The following is a 17,731-nucleotide window of genomic DNA, read 5'->3' as shown; positions in this document are numbered from 1 at the left end:
ACAACTGACTACAACTGTATTTATGTCGAGGACTGCATTCTAAGTGCCTTGCCTCCATTATTTTATATACCGATAGATGGCAGCACCATCACCGGATCGAACAGTTGATGAGAATTTAGAACTAGTCCAGGAGCTAATAGCTACCTGGTGCTAGCACCCCCAGAGGTATCGTTTCACTTGGAGGACATTGAGACCACGAGCATATTTAACGTCGCCCAGTCCCCTTTAATGACGACGGTGGATCTTCGACCATCGAGGTTCGAACCCAGGACCCTCCGGCCCCGAATCCGACACTCTACCGATCGGGCAACCACGGCCCCTTAATGACAGTATTCGAACTGAAAATGCAAAGAAGAACAACAATATGTAAATTGCCTAGGTGGCGTAGTTTTCTACAGTTATTTGTATGGGAGTTGGAAATTGGTTCGATAGTTCTAAATGTTTAATAGTATAAGATTGCTTAATTATTATTACGTTCTAAAAAAATGCTGTCAATTTGGAAAGGAAAAAAAAAATCCCCGCTTTATCAAATACCCCGATTAATCGAATTATATTTCTTGGAACCGACGGTATTCGTTTAATCGGGGCCGACAGTTATGTCTCCATATTTGCCGAACCGTAAAACAAAATTTGCCGAATAAGAAAAGTTTTGGCAGGTTACAGTGGCCTCCCATCGGGGCTCCATTGTAGATACGAAGGGCATTTGTAGTAAAAATTAAAAAAGAGTTTTGTAAGTGTTCTGGAAACAGGTCCGTTGTTTCGAATTTTTCCATAGGAGCAAAGTTGCTTGTGGAAAAAATGAGCATTAAAATAAATAAATGATAAAAAGGAACAAATATTTTTAAAAAAAATCTATATAGGGGATATCTGCTTGCTGTTTTCTATCGAAGAGAAAAAATCTCTTGTTTGATTTTACAAAAATGAAAATTAGTTTCAAGCAAAATGAAGGTCAAGAAGATAATAAGATAGAACATTCTAACGGGCATTATGTTTTCTTTGCTATCTTTTAGAACATCTGTTGACTCCAATTTCGGGATGAAAAGCTTTATCTAAATGGAAATAGCTATCTGCTTTTGCTGTGGAAAAGACAAAAATGAATGTTCGACGTGAAGCATTCCTTCACAATGTGACGCGCTGCGGAATTTAATCATAATAATAATCATTTATCTTCGGATTCGAAATCACACTTCCTTTTTTTAACAAAAAAAAAAAAAAAGATAGTCAGGGTTTAAAAATCAACTGGTGTTATTGAGCATTTTTTTTTTCCAACATGCTTTCTACGCATGGCGCGAGCGAGCACTTGCGTCAATCAAGGGTAAGGATGGCACGTGATCGGGAGACTATGACGTCATCACTAGGGCATCAAAAGCGTTCTCTCGGTCACTCCAGACTCGCGAAACCTTCCATTATAGAGTGGAGGATTTTATTTCATCATGGCCGGAATGGTTAAGTTCAATCACGTAGTGGTGGGAGCGGGAATCGTTGGATCATGGACAGCACTGCATCTGAGGAATTTGGGGAAGAAAGTTCTATTACTGGAGCAGGTAAGAAAAATCAATAACATATGACCTGATCGTTTCAGTCGGCGTTTGCTAAATTTCTCGTGCTGTTGATTTCTTGGGAGTAAATTGTAAACAAGTGCCGAGTTGAAAGGGGGGGGGGTATGCCTCCCCCTCAAAGCTACCGCAGGCAGTCTAAAAGTGAGTATATAGTGTGGCGCTGACAGGTTCAAGCTTGACCTTGAAAATGTTTACTTTTTTGGGACTTAAGTGAAAAATGGGACATGTTATTGGTTCAGATTTGAGTTATATACTACAACGAAAGCTACCCAGCCAGGGCCAGATTAAGGCATGGGCACATACGGCACGGGCCCAGGGCACTTGTTTTTTTTTGGGGGTGGGGGGGGGCACCAAATATGTAGGTAAAGTTTTCATGGAAGAAACTTCAATCGAACTACAGCGAGATGTAAATAATGAATCTAGAAAAAAACATCCACTAAGAATTTAATCTCTTTTGTAACTCTCGAAATCACTCCAAGTTTAGTCTATATTTACACTATTAAAAGTTATAAAAAATTTGATAGCTACGGCTTACTGCAACGGGCAAAGTTTGACAACGCCCTGTGTTACAATGTTTAAATATCGTATACTAGATCACTTCTACTTTTTATAGTAAGGAACTGCCAAATTTAGTTTCAAAATATATTATTTGTTCTCCTTTGCTAATAATAAAGCTGAAAGTCTCTCTGTCTGGATATCTGTCTGTCAGGATCTCTGTGACGCGCATAGCGCCTAGACCGTTCTGCCGATTTTCATGAAATTTGGCACAGAATTAGTTTGTAGCATTTGGATGTGCACCTCGAAGCGATTTTTCGAACATTGGATTTTGTTCTTTTTCTATTTCAATTTTAAGAACATTTTCCCGAGCAAAATTGTCATAAGATGGACGAGTAGGTTACCAAGTTATCATAACGTGAAACCGTAACATGGGCAAGCCAACTGGCGAGAAATTAATCGTACATTATTTGTAAATATACAGGCGAACCAAAAGACCTTTCAATTTTCTACAACGGGCAAAGCCGTGCAGGTGCCACTAGTAATAAAATAAGTTTGGAGGAGGAGGGGGGCACCAAGTAAATTTCGTGCTCAGTGTCTTCAAAAATCATTGTGGTGCCCTGTATTCAGCTCAACTCAGCACCTATCATCCTTCCCCCAAAATAAAGTAAACTTTTTCGAGATTAAACTTCAACTTATCAGAGGCAGTATAGAAAAACATTCGTAGACTTCTGCTTCGAGAAATTACCGGAAACTTTCGAACTTCTCAGGATTCGTGTGATCATATTTTAGTAATAATCTCCTCCAAAACCAAAGTCCGAGTCCACCCTTGATCGCAAGAGCATTCTTCTACACAAATCCAATGCATGTTGCTGTACCACAGCAATGTAACATGAAAGGGGGGGGGGGCAGGAGCACGGGTGAAGGGGAGGTAGAGACATCTCGAAAAACCCAACATTTAATCAAAATTGTCAAGTTGTTTGCTTCGGTGTGTAATGATCTAACTCCCTCCCCAGGAAAGACTTTTATTTGCGCCACTGGTAAAGCTTGACCACGAAAAGAGGCGGATGACCTTGAAGCGAAACATCATTTATAACATTGGGAATAGGTAGAATCTGCCAGAAAACACCGAATAGTACGAGACATGGTCTCGCTAATCCGATCTATTCCAAAATAATAACAAACAAGCTATTACAAATGATACAAATCATGTTTTTGCTTCAAGGTCATCCGCCTTCTTTTCGTGGTCAAGCTATACTTCGATTACGTGGTTCAATGAATGTTGTAAATCAAAGGAATGACAGTATAGAGGGCGCTGACTGCTCCCGATCTCTGATGTGCGTAGTTACGAGTGTAGAATAGAACTTTGTGTTGTTAAGTGTAGATGTGGTGATTGTTGTCTGAAAATAAATATGTGGTTTTAGAAATGTGTAAATATTCACTTAAAGGGTAACGAGGCAATTTCGTAGTTGGATTAAACAGGAACTGGATAAATAGTCCAATTTAATACTGAACACACATTATGCATAACATATACAGAAGGACTCGTATTTAACAACAATCCCGTGGCCCCAAAATCTGCCTGTTAATTTCTCGGTGACTCGCTAAATTCAACTTTAGTCGAGAATTTTGGGGCAAAGTGAAATGATAAAGATATATAACTTACTTTTTTTCCAAATGAACAATTTAAAAAATTTTCTGAAATTTACGGTACATAAAGAAAGAACAATATGTTTTATATACCTTGCATTGAAACCTTCTTTTTATATTTGACAGTAAATTTGTGAAAAAAGACGGAAAATGTTCACTTTTTTTAAGGGGCAAAGTGAAAAATAAAATGTTTTTCTAATGAAATATTTTCTAGTCGATTATTAAAGATATTTTTGGTCAAATGAAGAAGTAAATAAGAGAAAGAATGAATAAATGAAAAGAAAATGAAACAATAAACGAATAAATAAATGAATTAGTAACTTAATAAATGAGAAAAAAATATATCAGTTAGTAAAATAATGAATGAATAAGAAAATAAGTGAATTAATATGAATAAATAAGAAAGTTATAAAATGAAGGAATGTAAATGAAAGACGTAATAAATGAATACATAAGTGATACTATATGAAAGATTGAATAAGTAAATGAAATGAATTATTTCACTTTGCCCTGCATTCACTTGGCTAACTCTACAAAGCATTTAAAATATAAATAAGCATAATATTAAACAAAATATCAGTAGATTTCAATTGATATTTTAAATATTAAACAAGAATTTTACGAGTAATAGGGATGGTTGGGTGACGTGGGTCACTGGGGTAAGTAGGCCACCCCCCTAAAACTGAAATATGGATAAAGTTTTCGAACTTTTTTGCACTGATCATGTTAAATTTCATCACAGTGATTGGTTTTGCATATATTTGGGTTTCGCGGATTTTTTTTTCTGTGTCATAGCACACTTAGTCAAAAAAAAAAAAAAAAAAAAAAAAACTCTGAAATGTTTTCTTGCGAGTTCAAGCAACATTTTTCAAAGAAGTATTTACAGCTTAGTTTTCATTTTTTTAAGGATAATTAATTTTTCACGCTTAGTTAAACTTGAAGTTCATACAGCAACAAGAATTTTTGCATAAAATATTATTAATAACTGCACAAGAGGAGGGGTCCCACTTAGCCCGTAAATTTTTGCTATAAGAGGTAAGTGAAAAACAAAATGAATCCTACAAAAATGAGGATTTCATAATCTAAAACAATTCTGATTAAATATTTGTATTAGTGAAATACAAGGCAATTATGATGACTTAGTGGAAATTGATAGTTCAGATACGAAAACTGTTAAAGCTTGTGATTATGTATTTGTTAAACTTACGACAAAGTAAACCATAAAGTATAATGTTGTAAGTTGATGATACAAATTAAAAAAAAAAAATACTGTTTCAAGAACGAATAGAAACCGTGAGTTTTTATTGACCTGGTGTAGAGGATGTTGGAATAATTATTGAGGATTAAGTCCAGTATGATGATAATTCTCCCTTAGCACATTTTAAACAGACGTGGCCATTTAGTGTTTACAATTTCTTTCCAGCTTGCTTATAGTTTTGGCTAATTTACCGAAATCAACCTTAATCAACTGTATTACGCTTATTGAACACACTTTCGTATATTAAAAATAAAATATGTACCTATAGGTTTTAAATAAATTTTACAGGTGTAATTGTTTTGTTTGAAAATTTTCTGTTATTCAGATTTAAAAGACAGTAAATGCGCCGGGGCCTCCACACTTCCAAATCCGGCCCTGTACATGATTAATTAGCGTAAAAAATAAGTTAAAAAGTTATTTTAAAAAAAGTCTCGTATAACACGGTTTCGATACTACACGGAACGAATTAACCGTGTTATACGAGGAACGCCTGCACTTAACTGTATTTGAAATGTAATAGGAATTTTTATCTGTGGTTGTTTCTCTTCCGGCTTTAATGACAGTTGTACGGCATATACCAGATGAGTCCTTTAATGCATATTTTATTCAATCTGTGGTACAGCATACGAATCATCAACTCTTGAAGATCTAAAGATATTGTTAGTCTGTTCTCATGACTTTTGCACTCATTTTATACTAGCAGTTTCCGATGAAATGTAATAGGAATTTTTATCTGTGGTTGTTTCTCTTCCGGCTTTAATGACTGATGTACGGCATATACCAGATGAGCCCTTTAATGCATATTTTATTCAATTTATGGTACAGCATACGAATCATCAACTCTTGAAGATCTAAAGATATTGTTGGTCTGTTCTCATGACTTTTGCACTCATTTTATACTAGCAGTTTCCGATGAAATGTAATAGGAATTTTTATCTGTGGTTGTTTCTCTTCCGGCTTTAATGACTGATGTACGGCATATACCAGATGAGTCCTTTAATGCATATTTTATTCAATTTATGGTACAGCATACGAATCATCAACTCTTGAAGATCTAAAGATATTGTTGGTCTGTTCTCATGACTTTTGCACTCATTTTATACTAGCAGTTTCCGATGAAATGTAATAGGAATTTTTATCTGTGGTTGTTTCTCTTCCGGCTTTAATGACTGATGTACGGCATATACCAGATGAGCCCTTTAATGCATATTTTATTCAATTTATGGTACAGCATACGAATCATCAACTCTTGAAGATCTAAAGATATTGTTGGTCTGTTCTCATGACTTTTGCACTCATTTTATACTAGCAGTTTCCGATGAAATGTAATAGGAATTTTTATCTGTGGTTGTTTCTCTTCCGGCTTTAATGACAGTTGTACGGCATATACCAGATGAGTCCTTTAATGCATATTTTATTCAATCTGTGGTACAGCATACGAATCATCAACTCTTGAAGATCTAAAGATATTGTTAGTCTGTTCTCATGACTTTTGCACTCATTTTATACTAGCAGTTTCCGATGAAATGTAATAGGAATTTTTATCTGTGGTTGTTTCTCTTCCGGCTTTAATGACTGATGTACGGCATATACCAGATGAGCCCTTTAATGCATATTTTATTCAATTTATGGTACAGCATACGAATCATCAACTCTTGAAGATCTAAAGATATTGTTGGTCTGTTCTCATGACTTTTGCACTCATTTTATACTAGCAGTTTCCGATGAAATGTAATAGGAATTTTTATCTGTGGTTGTTTCTCTTCCGGCTTTAATGACTGATGTACGGCATATACCAGATGAGTCCTTTAATGCATATTTTATTCAATTTATGGTACAGCATACGAATCATCAACTCTTGAAGATCTAAAGATATTGTTGGTCTGTTCTCATGACTTTTGCACTCATTTTATACTAGCAGTTTCCGATGAAATGTAATAGGAATTTTTATCTGTGGTTGTTTCTCTTCCGGCTTTAATGACTGATGTACGGCATATACCAGATGAGCCCTTTAATGCATATTTTATTCAATTTATGGTACAGCATACGAATCATCAACTCTTGAAGATCTAAAGATATTGTTGGTCTGTTCTCATGACTTTTGCACTCATTTTATACTAGCAGTTTCCGATGAAATGTAATAGGAATTTTTATCTGTGGTTGTTTCTCTTCCGGCTTTAATGACTGATGTACGGCATATACCAGATGAGTCCTTTAATGCATATTTTATTCAATTTATGGTACAGCATACGAATCATCAACTCTTGAAGATCTAAAGATATTGTTGGTCTGTTCTCATGACTTTTGCACTCATTTTATACTAGCAGTTTCCGATGAAATGTAATAGGAATTTTTATCTGTGGTTGTTTCTCTTCCGGCTTTAATGACTGATGTACGGCATATACCAGATGAGCCCTTTAATGCATATTTTATTCAATTTATGGTACAGCATACGAATCATCAACTCTTGAAGATCTAAAGATATTGTTGGTCTGTTCTCATGACTTTTGCACTCATTTTATACTAGCAGTTTCCGATGAAATGTAATAGGAATTTTTATCTGTGGTTGTTTCTCTTCCGGCTTTAATGACTGATGTACGGCATATACCAGATGAGTCCTTTAATGCATATTTTATTCAATTTATGGTACAGCATACGAATCATCAACTCTTGAAGATCTAAAGATATTGTTGGTCTGTTCTCATGACTTTTGCACTCATTTTATACTAGCAGTTTCCGATGAAATGTAATAGGAATTTTTATCTGTGGTTGTTTCTCTTCCGGCTTTAATGACTGTTGTACGGCATATACCAGATGAGTCCTGTAATGCATATTTTATTCAATCTATGGTACAGCATACGAATCATCAATTCTTGAAGATCTAAAGATATTGTTGGTCTGTTCTCATGACTTTTGCACTCATTTCATACTAACAGTTTCCGATGAAATCAATGTTCCAACTACTTCCAGGCGTTTAGTTCATAGGAAATTTCCCATTTTGTTACCTGTAGATGTAGGTTAAAAAAGCAAACAGGCTGCTGAACGGTAGTACAGTGGACGCCGTTTAATTGAATCAGTGGTTAATTGAATAAACTTAATGAATCACATTGTGAAAAACAGAACAAAATCCAGCTTTATTGAACTAGCCGCTTTATTGAATCATCCGCTTTATGGAATCAAAACTGTTTAGAACGAACGTCATTCAAGTAAGCGGCAACGACAATTACTGTAGTAGTTTTCCCTCAGATAACTTAGTGCTGCTCTTAATCGAGTAGCGTTCCTAGCAAGGGTGTCACTCCCCCCCCCCTCCCCGAAAAAACTTTTATTGTTTTATATAAACACTAGTAGTACCCACACGACTTTGCCCGTAATTCAAAATTAAAAGATCATTCGGTTCGCCTGTATATTTACAAATAATGGATGACGAATTTCTCGCCAATTGGCTATTTTTATTCGCTTTCCCATTCCACGTCATGATAATTTCGCAATTTACTCGTCTATCTTATGATAATTTTGCTCCGGAAAATTTTCTTAAAATTAAAATAGAAGAACAAAATCGAATTTTCGAAAAATAGCTTCGAGGAGCACACACCAGTGCTTCAAACTAACTTTGTGCCAAATTTCATGAAAATCGGCCGAACGGTCTAGGCGCTATGCGCGTCACAGAGATCCAGACATCCTACATACATCCAGACAGAGAGACTTAGAGCTTTATTATTAGTAAAGAAAGATAAAGATAAAGATGACGCTCATACGATTTCCAGAAACAAAGTTTTATTTATATGGTGTAACGAAAGTTTAAATTAAAATGCCAATTTAAATTATGAACGCATTTTATGTAAAATATGAAAATAAGCTCCCTCTCTTTGTAATATTGTGTTCCATTTGCGGTGGATTTTTTTGCTTAAATATAATGCAAGACATATATAGCTGAAAAATTTTTAGAAGAGAAAAATTAAAATATTTCATAAACTATTAAATCCACGTTGGGTGTTATCCTCCGTCAGAAGGGTGTCTCTCGGGGCAGACCTACTCTCCATCCCCCGATAGTGAAGCTACTGATTAGTTGTCAATATATATTACCTTATACATATTGACAACAAGCTGATGTGTGCATCACATGACTTCCTTTTACTCCAATTTAATGTCATTTCCCCATTATTGGCAATTTTAATGTGATTCAATTGTTTACTCTGTAGATATCATCAACAGTGGCCGAATTGAAATCAAATTAAAAAAAGAAAAAGCGCCAAATTTGTCGCCAACTTGGCGAAAAAATTTGACGACCAAAAGACTGGCGGTATATCGCCAAGTGTCCGACAAATTATAACACTACTTAAGCTTACATCGAAATAAACAATGATGTCCCCCCAAAAAGGAGCAAAAGACCCCCTTAAGAACGTCCGAATGCAACCTAAAAGAAAGATGCACAACTAGGCCCCACTAGGAGTCTACGTACCAAATTTCAACTTTATAGGACATACCGTTTTTGAGTTATGCGAGATACATACACACATAGGCACGTACATACCTACGCCTCGAGAAAATTCGTTGTAATTAACTCGGGGACCTCAAAATGAATATTTCGAGTGTCTGTAGGTTCCTAGGCATATATCCACGTGTAGTCGGGTCGAAGAAAAAACTCAACATTCATTCGGGGTGAAAAAAAATGAAAATTAAGCATGATTTTTGAGTGAAATTTTTTTCGCGAATACAATACTTCCTTTTTTGTAAAAGGAAGTAAAAACGGTCAACGCTCAAATGTGTACTCAGTGGCATGAGTTTCTGGGACGTGCACATTATTTGGTATTAAAATATTGTGATTTCTTTTCAGTTTGGCGAGCCAAACACCAGAGCCAGCAGTCATGGCCAAACCCGGCTTGTTCGATCCAGCTACCCTGAACCGTTTTTCGCAGAGATGATGCCACACGCTATAAAAATGTGGGAAGATTTAGAGAAAGAAACTAAAAAGGAACTCTTGCTGTAAGAAACTTTATTATACTCTTCTTTGAGGGTATGATTTACAAATGTATTCGTTACATTAGAGCCCTCTTAGTCCAAGTTTAGTTGTGTATTATGGGGGGAGGGGACTACAGTATTTGTCAATTCTCGATAAATCGAAGCCTTATAGCTCGAATATTCCATTATCTCGAAGTTTTGATGCGTCCAAAGCTCTTGAGAAGGCTGTGGGATTTTCCCATTATTCGAGTTACTAATAACTCGAAGGTATTAGCCGATCCCTTGCAGTTTCGAGCTTTCGAGATTTGACTACTACGATCAGTGGCCTGCACAAGGGGTGGGGGGGAAAAGGGACATTAGTTAACGCGAGCCTGAAGGAGGCCTAGATTTTTTTTAATGAGGGGTGTAATATATGTACGTATGTAGGGGAAAACAATATGGAGTTGGCCTGCAAAGGTCATTTATGACGAACCCCTTACTTTCTGTGCACGCACCTGACATTCATACAGTTCTATGTAACAGATTCTGGCAGAACAGTTAATAAAAAACAAGGTATGTAAATCACAAATTGTAAAAATATTGGCAGACAAGCCTTTTACTTCTGTATCGACGTGTAAATTTGTACGTTTCGGAATTATAGAGATCAAAGAACCGAGTAAAATGGCGGATCAAGGCAATTCATGCCAAAATAAAAAACAAAATGACGGCATTTTACACAAAAACAAAAGTCAAAACAAGAGCATTTTACAAAATAAATGATTTAATACGTAAAGAAAAACTAAACTGAAAATAAATTGACAAATATTTTTTAAATAAAATAATTGCTAGCAGAACATGTTGCAAAAACAAAAATGAATCAGTGAGAAAGAAGAGAGAACCCTAAATTAGAACCGAAAATTACTGTCGAATCTCTTTAAGACGAGCTCAAAGGGACTTTCAAAACTAATTCGTCTTAACCGCAGTTCGTCTTATACAGAAAGCACTAAACAACAAGCAATAGGACAGGGATATATGTAGTTTTTCTTAGCAGTGATTCGTTTTAAGAGTGTTCATACTAATGAGGTTAGACTGCACATTTGATAAGGATGTTTCTTAAATGAAAAATTATCATATGAGCTTTGCGCTACGATATGATTAAAGTGAAAAAACTGCGTACTGTTTGACCACGGATTATATGGAATTGGTAAACATCCAGTGAAGGCGATTCCATCTGAATGAGGGGAAAAATAAAAATTTTATGCGCTCATTTGAATGAGACTCTGCTTAATTTAGAGGCTAACATACATCTGCAAAATCTGACATCCCTAAAAACTAATAGATGCCTCCATTTCCGCGTGTAAACCGGATGTTTGCCTTTCCATACAATCCCTGGTTAGACAGTAAATAAAGCACAAATATTGAAGAAAATACAGCATATAGCTATTTCAAGGCTACAATGGAGCCTCTTCATCAATTCCCTCATAGGAGCCTCATTGATGAAGAGGCTCCATTGCAGCCTTGAAATAGCTATATGCTGCATTTTCTTCAATATTTGTGCTTCATTTACGTTGTTTTTTCACTTTAATCAGGGATGTTCCTTGTTTAGTATCGACGAATTTGTTTTGTTGCAATTCGCCTATTGGTTATTGTTAAATGCAATGTGTTAGTAAAAAGTACATTGGCAAACTATTTTGCTGACTTTTCTTATATGCACTGAAAAAGAGGTTCTTTCATACCTCCGAAACGCGTGTCCGCCAACATTTTTGCATCTTATAGTTGCGTTGATTTTGTATTATTTATGCACTAAATTGCTTTAATTTTCTCCCAATAAAGGAAGGCGCCTACTCTCTGCGTATCGGAGGATCCCAATAACGACGACTTCGTCAAAAGCATAGAGAATACGAGGCGCCTGTATCCACATCTCCTTGAGGAGTTAAAACCGGGAGAGATCGGTTCCCGTTTTAACGGAAAGTTGAGGTACAGCGACTCGACTGGAGCTTTCATCGATAAAAGCGGTCGTGTGGTCAAGGCTGTTAAGTCTAGGCTTACAGTTCAGGTTTGCTATGAATTTTCTTTTCTTATGTTTTTAGATTCTTCTATTGCACTGGGGAAACTTGTAGTGTTGAGCGCAATTGATGAATAATCGAGCCATTTGATTAGTGGACACTACTTTTTGTAAATGTTGAATTTTGTAAATTCTACTTTTTTTAAATTGTAATTTGTCAGGACCGGATTAACGTCTATATTCGCCTTAGGCCCACCTTAGAGATCACGCTCCCCCGCCTGTTATATCCGAAATCGTTCGCCCCCCCCTTCACCGTTTGAAAAAATGAAGGGTGGGTTTCTCTCTTTATTTTCGGTGCATGTTGTTCGAAAGAAGGGGTTCGAGGGTGTTCCCCCGCGGAAATTTTTCAGAACTAAAGCTTTAGAAATGCTATTTTAAGTCAACTAAGGCGATTTAACGGGAAATAATAGGATTCGGAATTCACTCTGGAAAGTTTTCGAAATGGAAGTCCTACATACGTAACTATAGGTCATCATGATAAAGGAAGGGATGAGTTCGGGTGGAAGGGTGAGACCTCCCCCCCCCCTCATTTCGAAGTTAGTCTTAAAAACTTAATTATTTGACGATCTTTAATAATTCTGGGGGAGGTCGAGTCGGTAGCGCTGTTTCTGAAATTTTTCGAAATTAGGTCTTAAAACAAAATTTTAGACGATCTTTTTTTTACTGTGGGGGAGACCAGTGATTCTAGCGCAGAAATGTTTTGAAATTGAAGACCAAAAACAGTAGGACATCGTTTATGACGTTAGGGAAATGGATAAAGTTTTGTCATTCTCTCCTAGAAAGTTTTCAAAAATTGAAGACCTAAATGCGACATTAGGAGAGGGGATGGAATTCGGTAATTCTTTTCCTTAAATGCTTCGAAATTGAAGTCCATAAAGGGAATGTTAGCCGATTTTTAGTGAGGTGGGGCGAAGCTGAAGTCAAGGTTACTCCTCGTATAGGTTTTCAAAACCTGAGGTGTTGAAAACGAAATGTTAAGCGATCTGTTATGATGTGGAGGTGGGGTGTTCGAGAACTTCCCCTGATCCAGTTTAATTAAAACTCTAAATATGCATTTGTAAGACCTCTAGTGCATCTGATGGTGCTGGGTGAAGAGATGGGATTTGAGGACAAAATTTTCGGAAAAATCAGGAGATTTTCGAAATTTTAGACCATTTTCAAAATGTTGGGTGGAGTAGAGAGAAGGGGGGGGGGTGAGGGTGCTCCTGCACAAATGTCTTGAAATTGAGGTCGTATAAACGAAGTTATTGAACATTTTCGGCGATGTTAGAGAAAGAAATATGGTTGGGGTTCTCTCCTCAAAAATTTATTGATATTCAAGAACTAAATGCGCAATTGAAGATCACCTTTGATGAGGGATGGGGTTTGTTGAGTCTCACTTGGACACTTTTTGAAATTGAGTTTTTATAATAAACAAGTTTAGATAATCTTTGAAGATGTTAGTTGAAGCGCGTTCAAAGAATCTTCCCTAAAAGTTTTCTGAAATTAAAATTAAATTTATAAAAACTCAGTTTTATGCTACCTTTGGTGACGTAAAAGGAAAAAAAACTTTTAATGTTTTAAATTGAGGCAGAAGCAATGCTTTAATTTTTTCCTTTTAATTTAATATAAATATCATGGCTTCTGAATTTCTTAATATAGTTTTGTGTGATTTTTCCTTTCATCTTTTACTTTAGAAAGATTTAGAACTGCTCGTGAAATATTATATATATATATATATATATATATATATATATATATATATATACATATATATATATATATATATATATATATATATATATATATATATATATATATATATATATATATATATATATATATATATATATATATATTAGGGTGGGCCGAAATCGAGTTTCTGCAGAGCACTTATCCTTAGTGCTGAAAATTTGTGACTCCTTAACACTAATTACTGTGTAAAATTTCTGAGTTAATGTCTTCTGCTCTGGCAAGAGACTTGAATTTTTGAAATTTTTAGAAAAACATCAAACAAAGAGAAAATTTTCAAAATATTTTAAATCCCACTGAACTTTAAACCTTGGTGCGGTAATTTTTTAACTTCCTAACACAAACTAATGAGTAAAATTGCAAGCCTGTGAGTTAATTTTTTCTGCTTTTAAGAGGCCGGAATTTTGAGAATTTTACATAAAATTCCTTAAATACAAGTAACACATTACAAAGTAGCTACATACCTAATATCCTGCAATACTTCAAATTTTCGCATTAATGGCATAAGACTACTCCTTGAACCAGGTCCTTCCTTTAAGGAATTAGGGTGAAGGGGGTCAATGGCCACCCTTACTTAAAAAAACTAACGTTTTTACATATAAGTGGGCGTAGTTTTGAAGTTTTTTTTATAAAGATTCACTGAGTTCACGTCGTTTTATTCCCCCTCCCCCCTAGAAAAAAATCGAAATAACTGGCTTGTCTTGAACTGAAATAGGCTTTATTTCGTTGTTTATACAGGAAAAATGATAAGTTGATTAAATATTTCTTAGAAGTTGTCCGTTGTATCTGAGGCATATTTCAAAATATTACTAATTCACTAGATTAAAAGCTGGAATCATTCGCGGTTTGAAGCAAAAGCTTCGCAGACCCCTCCTGTGGGCTATTTTCCTTTTACATCTTAACGAACTATCATTGCGGCATCTCTTCCAGTTTGTTGATGGTTCAACATGAGTCAGTCTCTATTTCTTACTCCAATTAAATTAGAAAAAGGCTGTGCGACTCTGAAAAATGTCCCATAGTTGGTTTTAAGCCATAAGATTGCAAGTTGACTCGACGACATTGTCTCGCTACCTCAAATATGTCTCGCTGTCTGAAAACAGCTGATAAAATATTGAGATTGTACACTTCAACTAAAAAACCACCAAGTGATTTTGAAATTTTCGTTTATAATGTATATTAGGGTGAAGTGAAAAAAATCAAAATGCGATAAACGCTAAGTAATAGTGCGGAAAAAATTGCCTTTTGTAGATATATTTAGTCATGCAAAAGGATTTCCACAGAAAAAAATATCTTGAGGTGTCGCTCGCACCTTAAGTTGACGATTATTGCATAAAAACTGGAACAAGTAACAATAATTTCATCAGAAATATAAATTTGATAATTTTGATGTATTATCATTTAAGAGAAGGTTTTTTGTTTATATTACACACCGCATAAAATTATTTTGATAGTAAACTAGATTTTAATGCTCCATATCTGCTTTGAATTTGACCAATATAGCGTCAAAGTTGAATATCATCGTGATGCTCCGTATTTTGAGAAAAAGTATTCGAAAAGCATTTCTTATCTAGTAAAAAAAATGTTAATTCTCTATTTCAACTATAACTTTGGCTCAAAATATGATATTTACCTATGATAGAGAACAAAGGTTAAGTATAAGAGTTTTAAAATAAATATGTAGCTTGCAACATCCCACGTAAATCACACCTCGAAACAAAAGCAGTTGCTAAATAAATTTTAGCGAGTTTTGAGCCCTCAAACTGTAGCCACATTTCACACAATAAAACATAGTTTGGCTGGCGAGTCGCATTTGATTCCTGACAATGTTTGCCCTTTGTGATATATTACGGAGTAAGATTTCTGGATTCTAAACTGGTTCTAAAAAATCCATCTCTCTTGGCAACAAACTGCGGTTAATGCTTCTTTGTCTAATTTTAGGCATTAACTGACTGCTTTAGTGTAACATGAGGTTTTGGAAATCATATAATTCAGCAGATATGCCATCAAGCACCATTCCTTAAAATGTTTGTCTGAAATTCCTTTTTTAAGTGGAGGAACCGAGTTTTTGCACTTCCGTCTCTTCAAGAACTCATGGTTGTCTCTCAGTATCGAAATTGAAACCTGAAATTGTAAATTTTCGATATTCCAATCGAATTCTTCAAACTTGCCATCGTACTCCGACGGAAGCCAAGTTCTCTGATGATGTTTCGATCATCAGTAATAATGTTGTTCTGCGCACTGGTTACTTAGAGAATCTAAAAAAAAAAAAAACACTGGGCATTGCAGATGACCATCATCAGAAAACTTGTTTCACGATGGATTACGACGATCAGTTCGATAAATTCGACTGGACAGTGAAAATTAATAATTCCAGATTGCAGTTTACTAGCTGAGAGACTGCAATGAACTCATCGACAAACAGAAGTGGGAAAATTTGGCTCCCTCTTCCAAAAAGAGAGTTCCAGATAAAAATTTGAAAGAATTGTTACTGGATGGCGTACCTACTGAGTTGAATGCTATGCAAAACCACACACGTCATATTAAAGCAGTGAGACAATAGGTTGTTGTTGTGGGCTAGTTAGGCTGGCAATTTGGGGTGCGCAGCTTCACTTTTCCAACTGTACCGTAATTTGGTGTGAAGTCCGACTTCTACAGTGCACACATGCCATAAGGACCCGTTTATAGGGTAGGCAACCATTCATGGCACAACAACACATTCACTCAAAGAAAGGACAAGGACAGGAGAGAGAAAGTACATCCATGCCCGAGGCGGGATCCGACGCCGGACCTTCCTGTCACAGTCAGACTTCTCAGACTAAAATCAGAAAAAAAAAACAGTTTGTTGTCTAACCAAGAGGGATGGATTTATTCGAGTCAGATCAGAATCCAGAAATATTAAGCCACAATATAACACTAAGACCGAAAATTATGAGCTGTCAAATAGTTCAACTCGAAAGTCAAATTGTGTTTTATTTAATCAATGTGGTTACAGTTTGAGGGCTAAAAAACCATTAAAAGTTATTTAGCAACTTCTTTTGTTTCGAGGTGTGACTTATGTAGGCTGTTGCAAGCTACATTTATATTTAAAAAACTTTATACTTAACCTTTGTTCTCTATCATAAGTAAATTTTACATTTTGAGCCAAAGTTCTGGGCTAAGAGGAGAATTAACATTTTTTTTACTAGATGAGAAATGCTTTTATTACTTATTTTTTCGGTATCTATGTAAGGATTAATTAATACAAACGCAAACTTTTACAAATAATAACTTCTAATACTTTTCCTCAAAGTACAGATCATCACGATACTAATCCATTTTGACGCTACATTGGTCAAATTCAAAGAAGGTATGGAACTTCAACAAATAGTAAATTGTTAAAATGATCTTATGCGGTGTGTAATCTACACAAAAAGTCTACTCTTAAATGATCCTACATCAAAATTATCAAATTCATATTTTTGATGAAATTGTTGTAACTTTTTCCAGTTTTTATGCAATAATGGTCAATTTCAAGGCACGGACGACATCTCAAGATATTTTTTGCTGTCGAAATCCCTTTGCATGACCAAATATATCGACAAAAGGCAACATTTCCGCACTATTACTTAGCGTCTATCAGATTTCGACTTTTTTCACTCCACCCTAATGTATATACTCCATCCTAGTTTAGAATAAAAACCAACCATTTTGTTAGACTTAGTTAAGAATGCGTTGGAATTCTTTTTTCATCACGATACTTGGCAAAAACGTATCAATGTAATTGGTACCATTTTGTCCATTGCTCGAAAAGGTTTTTTTTTTTTGTTTAATAACGCATGGTGTACAAGTTTTATAAGTAATTTTATAATTTTTCCTTAGTGAATAGAAATTTATATCCTAAAATAGTTTAATATTTTTAGTGCAGTTCTAATTTTTTGCATATTTCCCAGAGAGTTTTTGTAACCGTATAAAAGCATTGATTTTTAATTGAACTTGTTCTTACATGCAATTTGATTATATAATTAAATACCGTGTAAATTTTTAATCTCTCTCTAC

General features: G+C 35.3%; 1 protein-coding gene across 1 annotated transcript in view; it reads left to right on the top strand.

The window, feature by feature from the left end:
• Positions 1-1,375: 1,375 nt before the first annotated feature.
• Positions 1,376-17,731, top strand: part of LOC129234464 (peroxisomal sarcosine oxidase-like) — a 39,679-nt gene continuing 23,323 nt past the window's right edge. The window contains exons 1-3 of the mRNA XM_054868465.1: positions 1,376-1,544; positions 9,797-9,945; positions 11,734-11,956. Coding sequence (XP_054724440.1) covers positions 1,434-1,544; positions 9,797-9,945; positions 11,734-11,956 — 483 coding nt within the window. The 5' untranslated portion in view covers positions 1,376-1,433. The remainder of the gene's footprint in view (positions 1,545-9,796; positions 9,946-11,733; positions 11,957-17,731) is intronic.

The sequence above is a fragment of the Uloborus diversus genome, chromosome 1, assembly GCF_026930045.1.
Source record: "Uloborus diversus isolate 005 chromosome 1, Udiv.v.3.1, whole genome shotgun sequence".
Taxonomy (NCBI): Eukaryota; Metazoa; Arthropoda; class Arachnida; order Araneae; family Uloboridae; genus Uloborus; species Uloborus diversus.
Note: the sequence above shows the minus strand (reverse complement) of the source record. Positions and strands in the feature narration are given on the sequence as shown.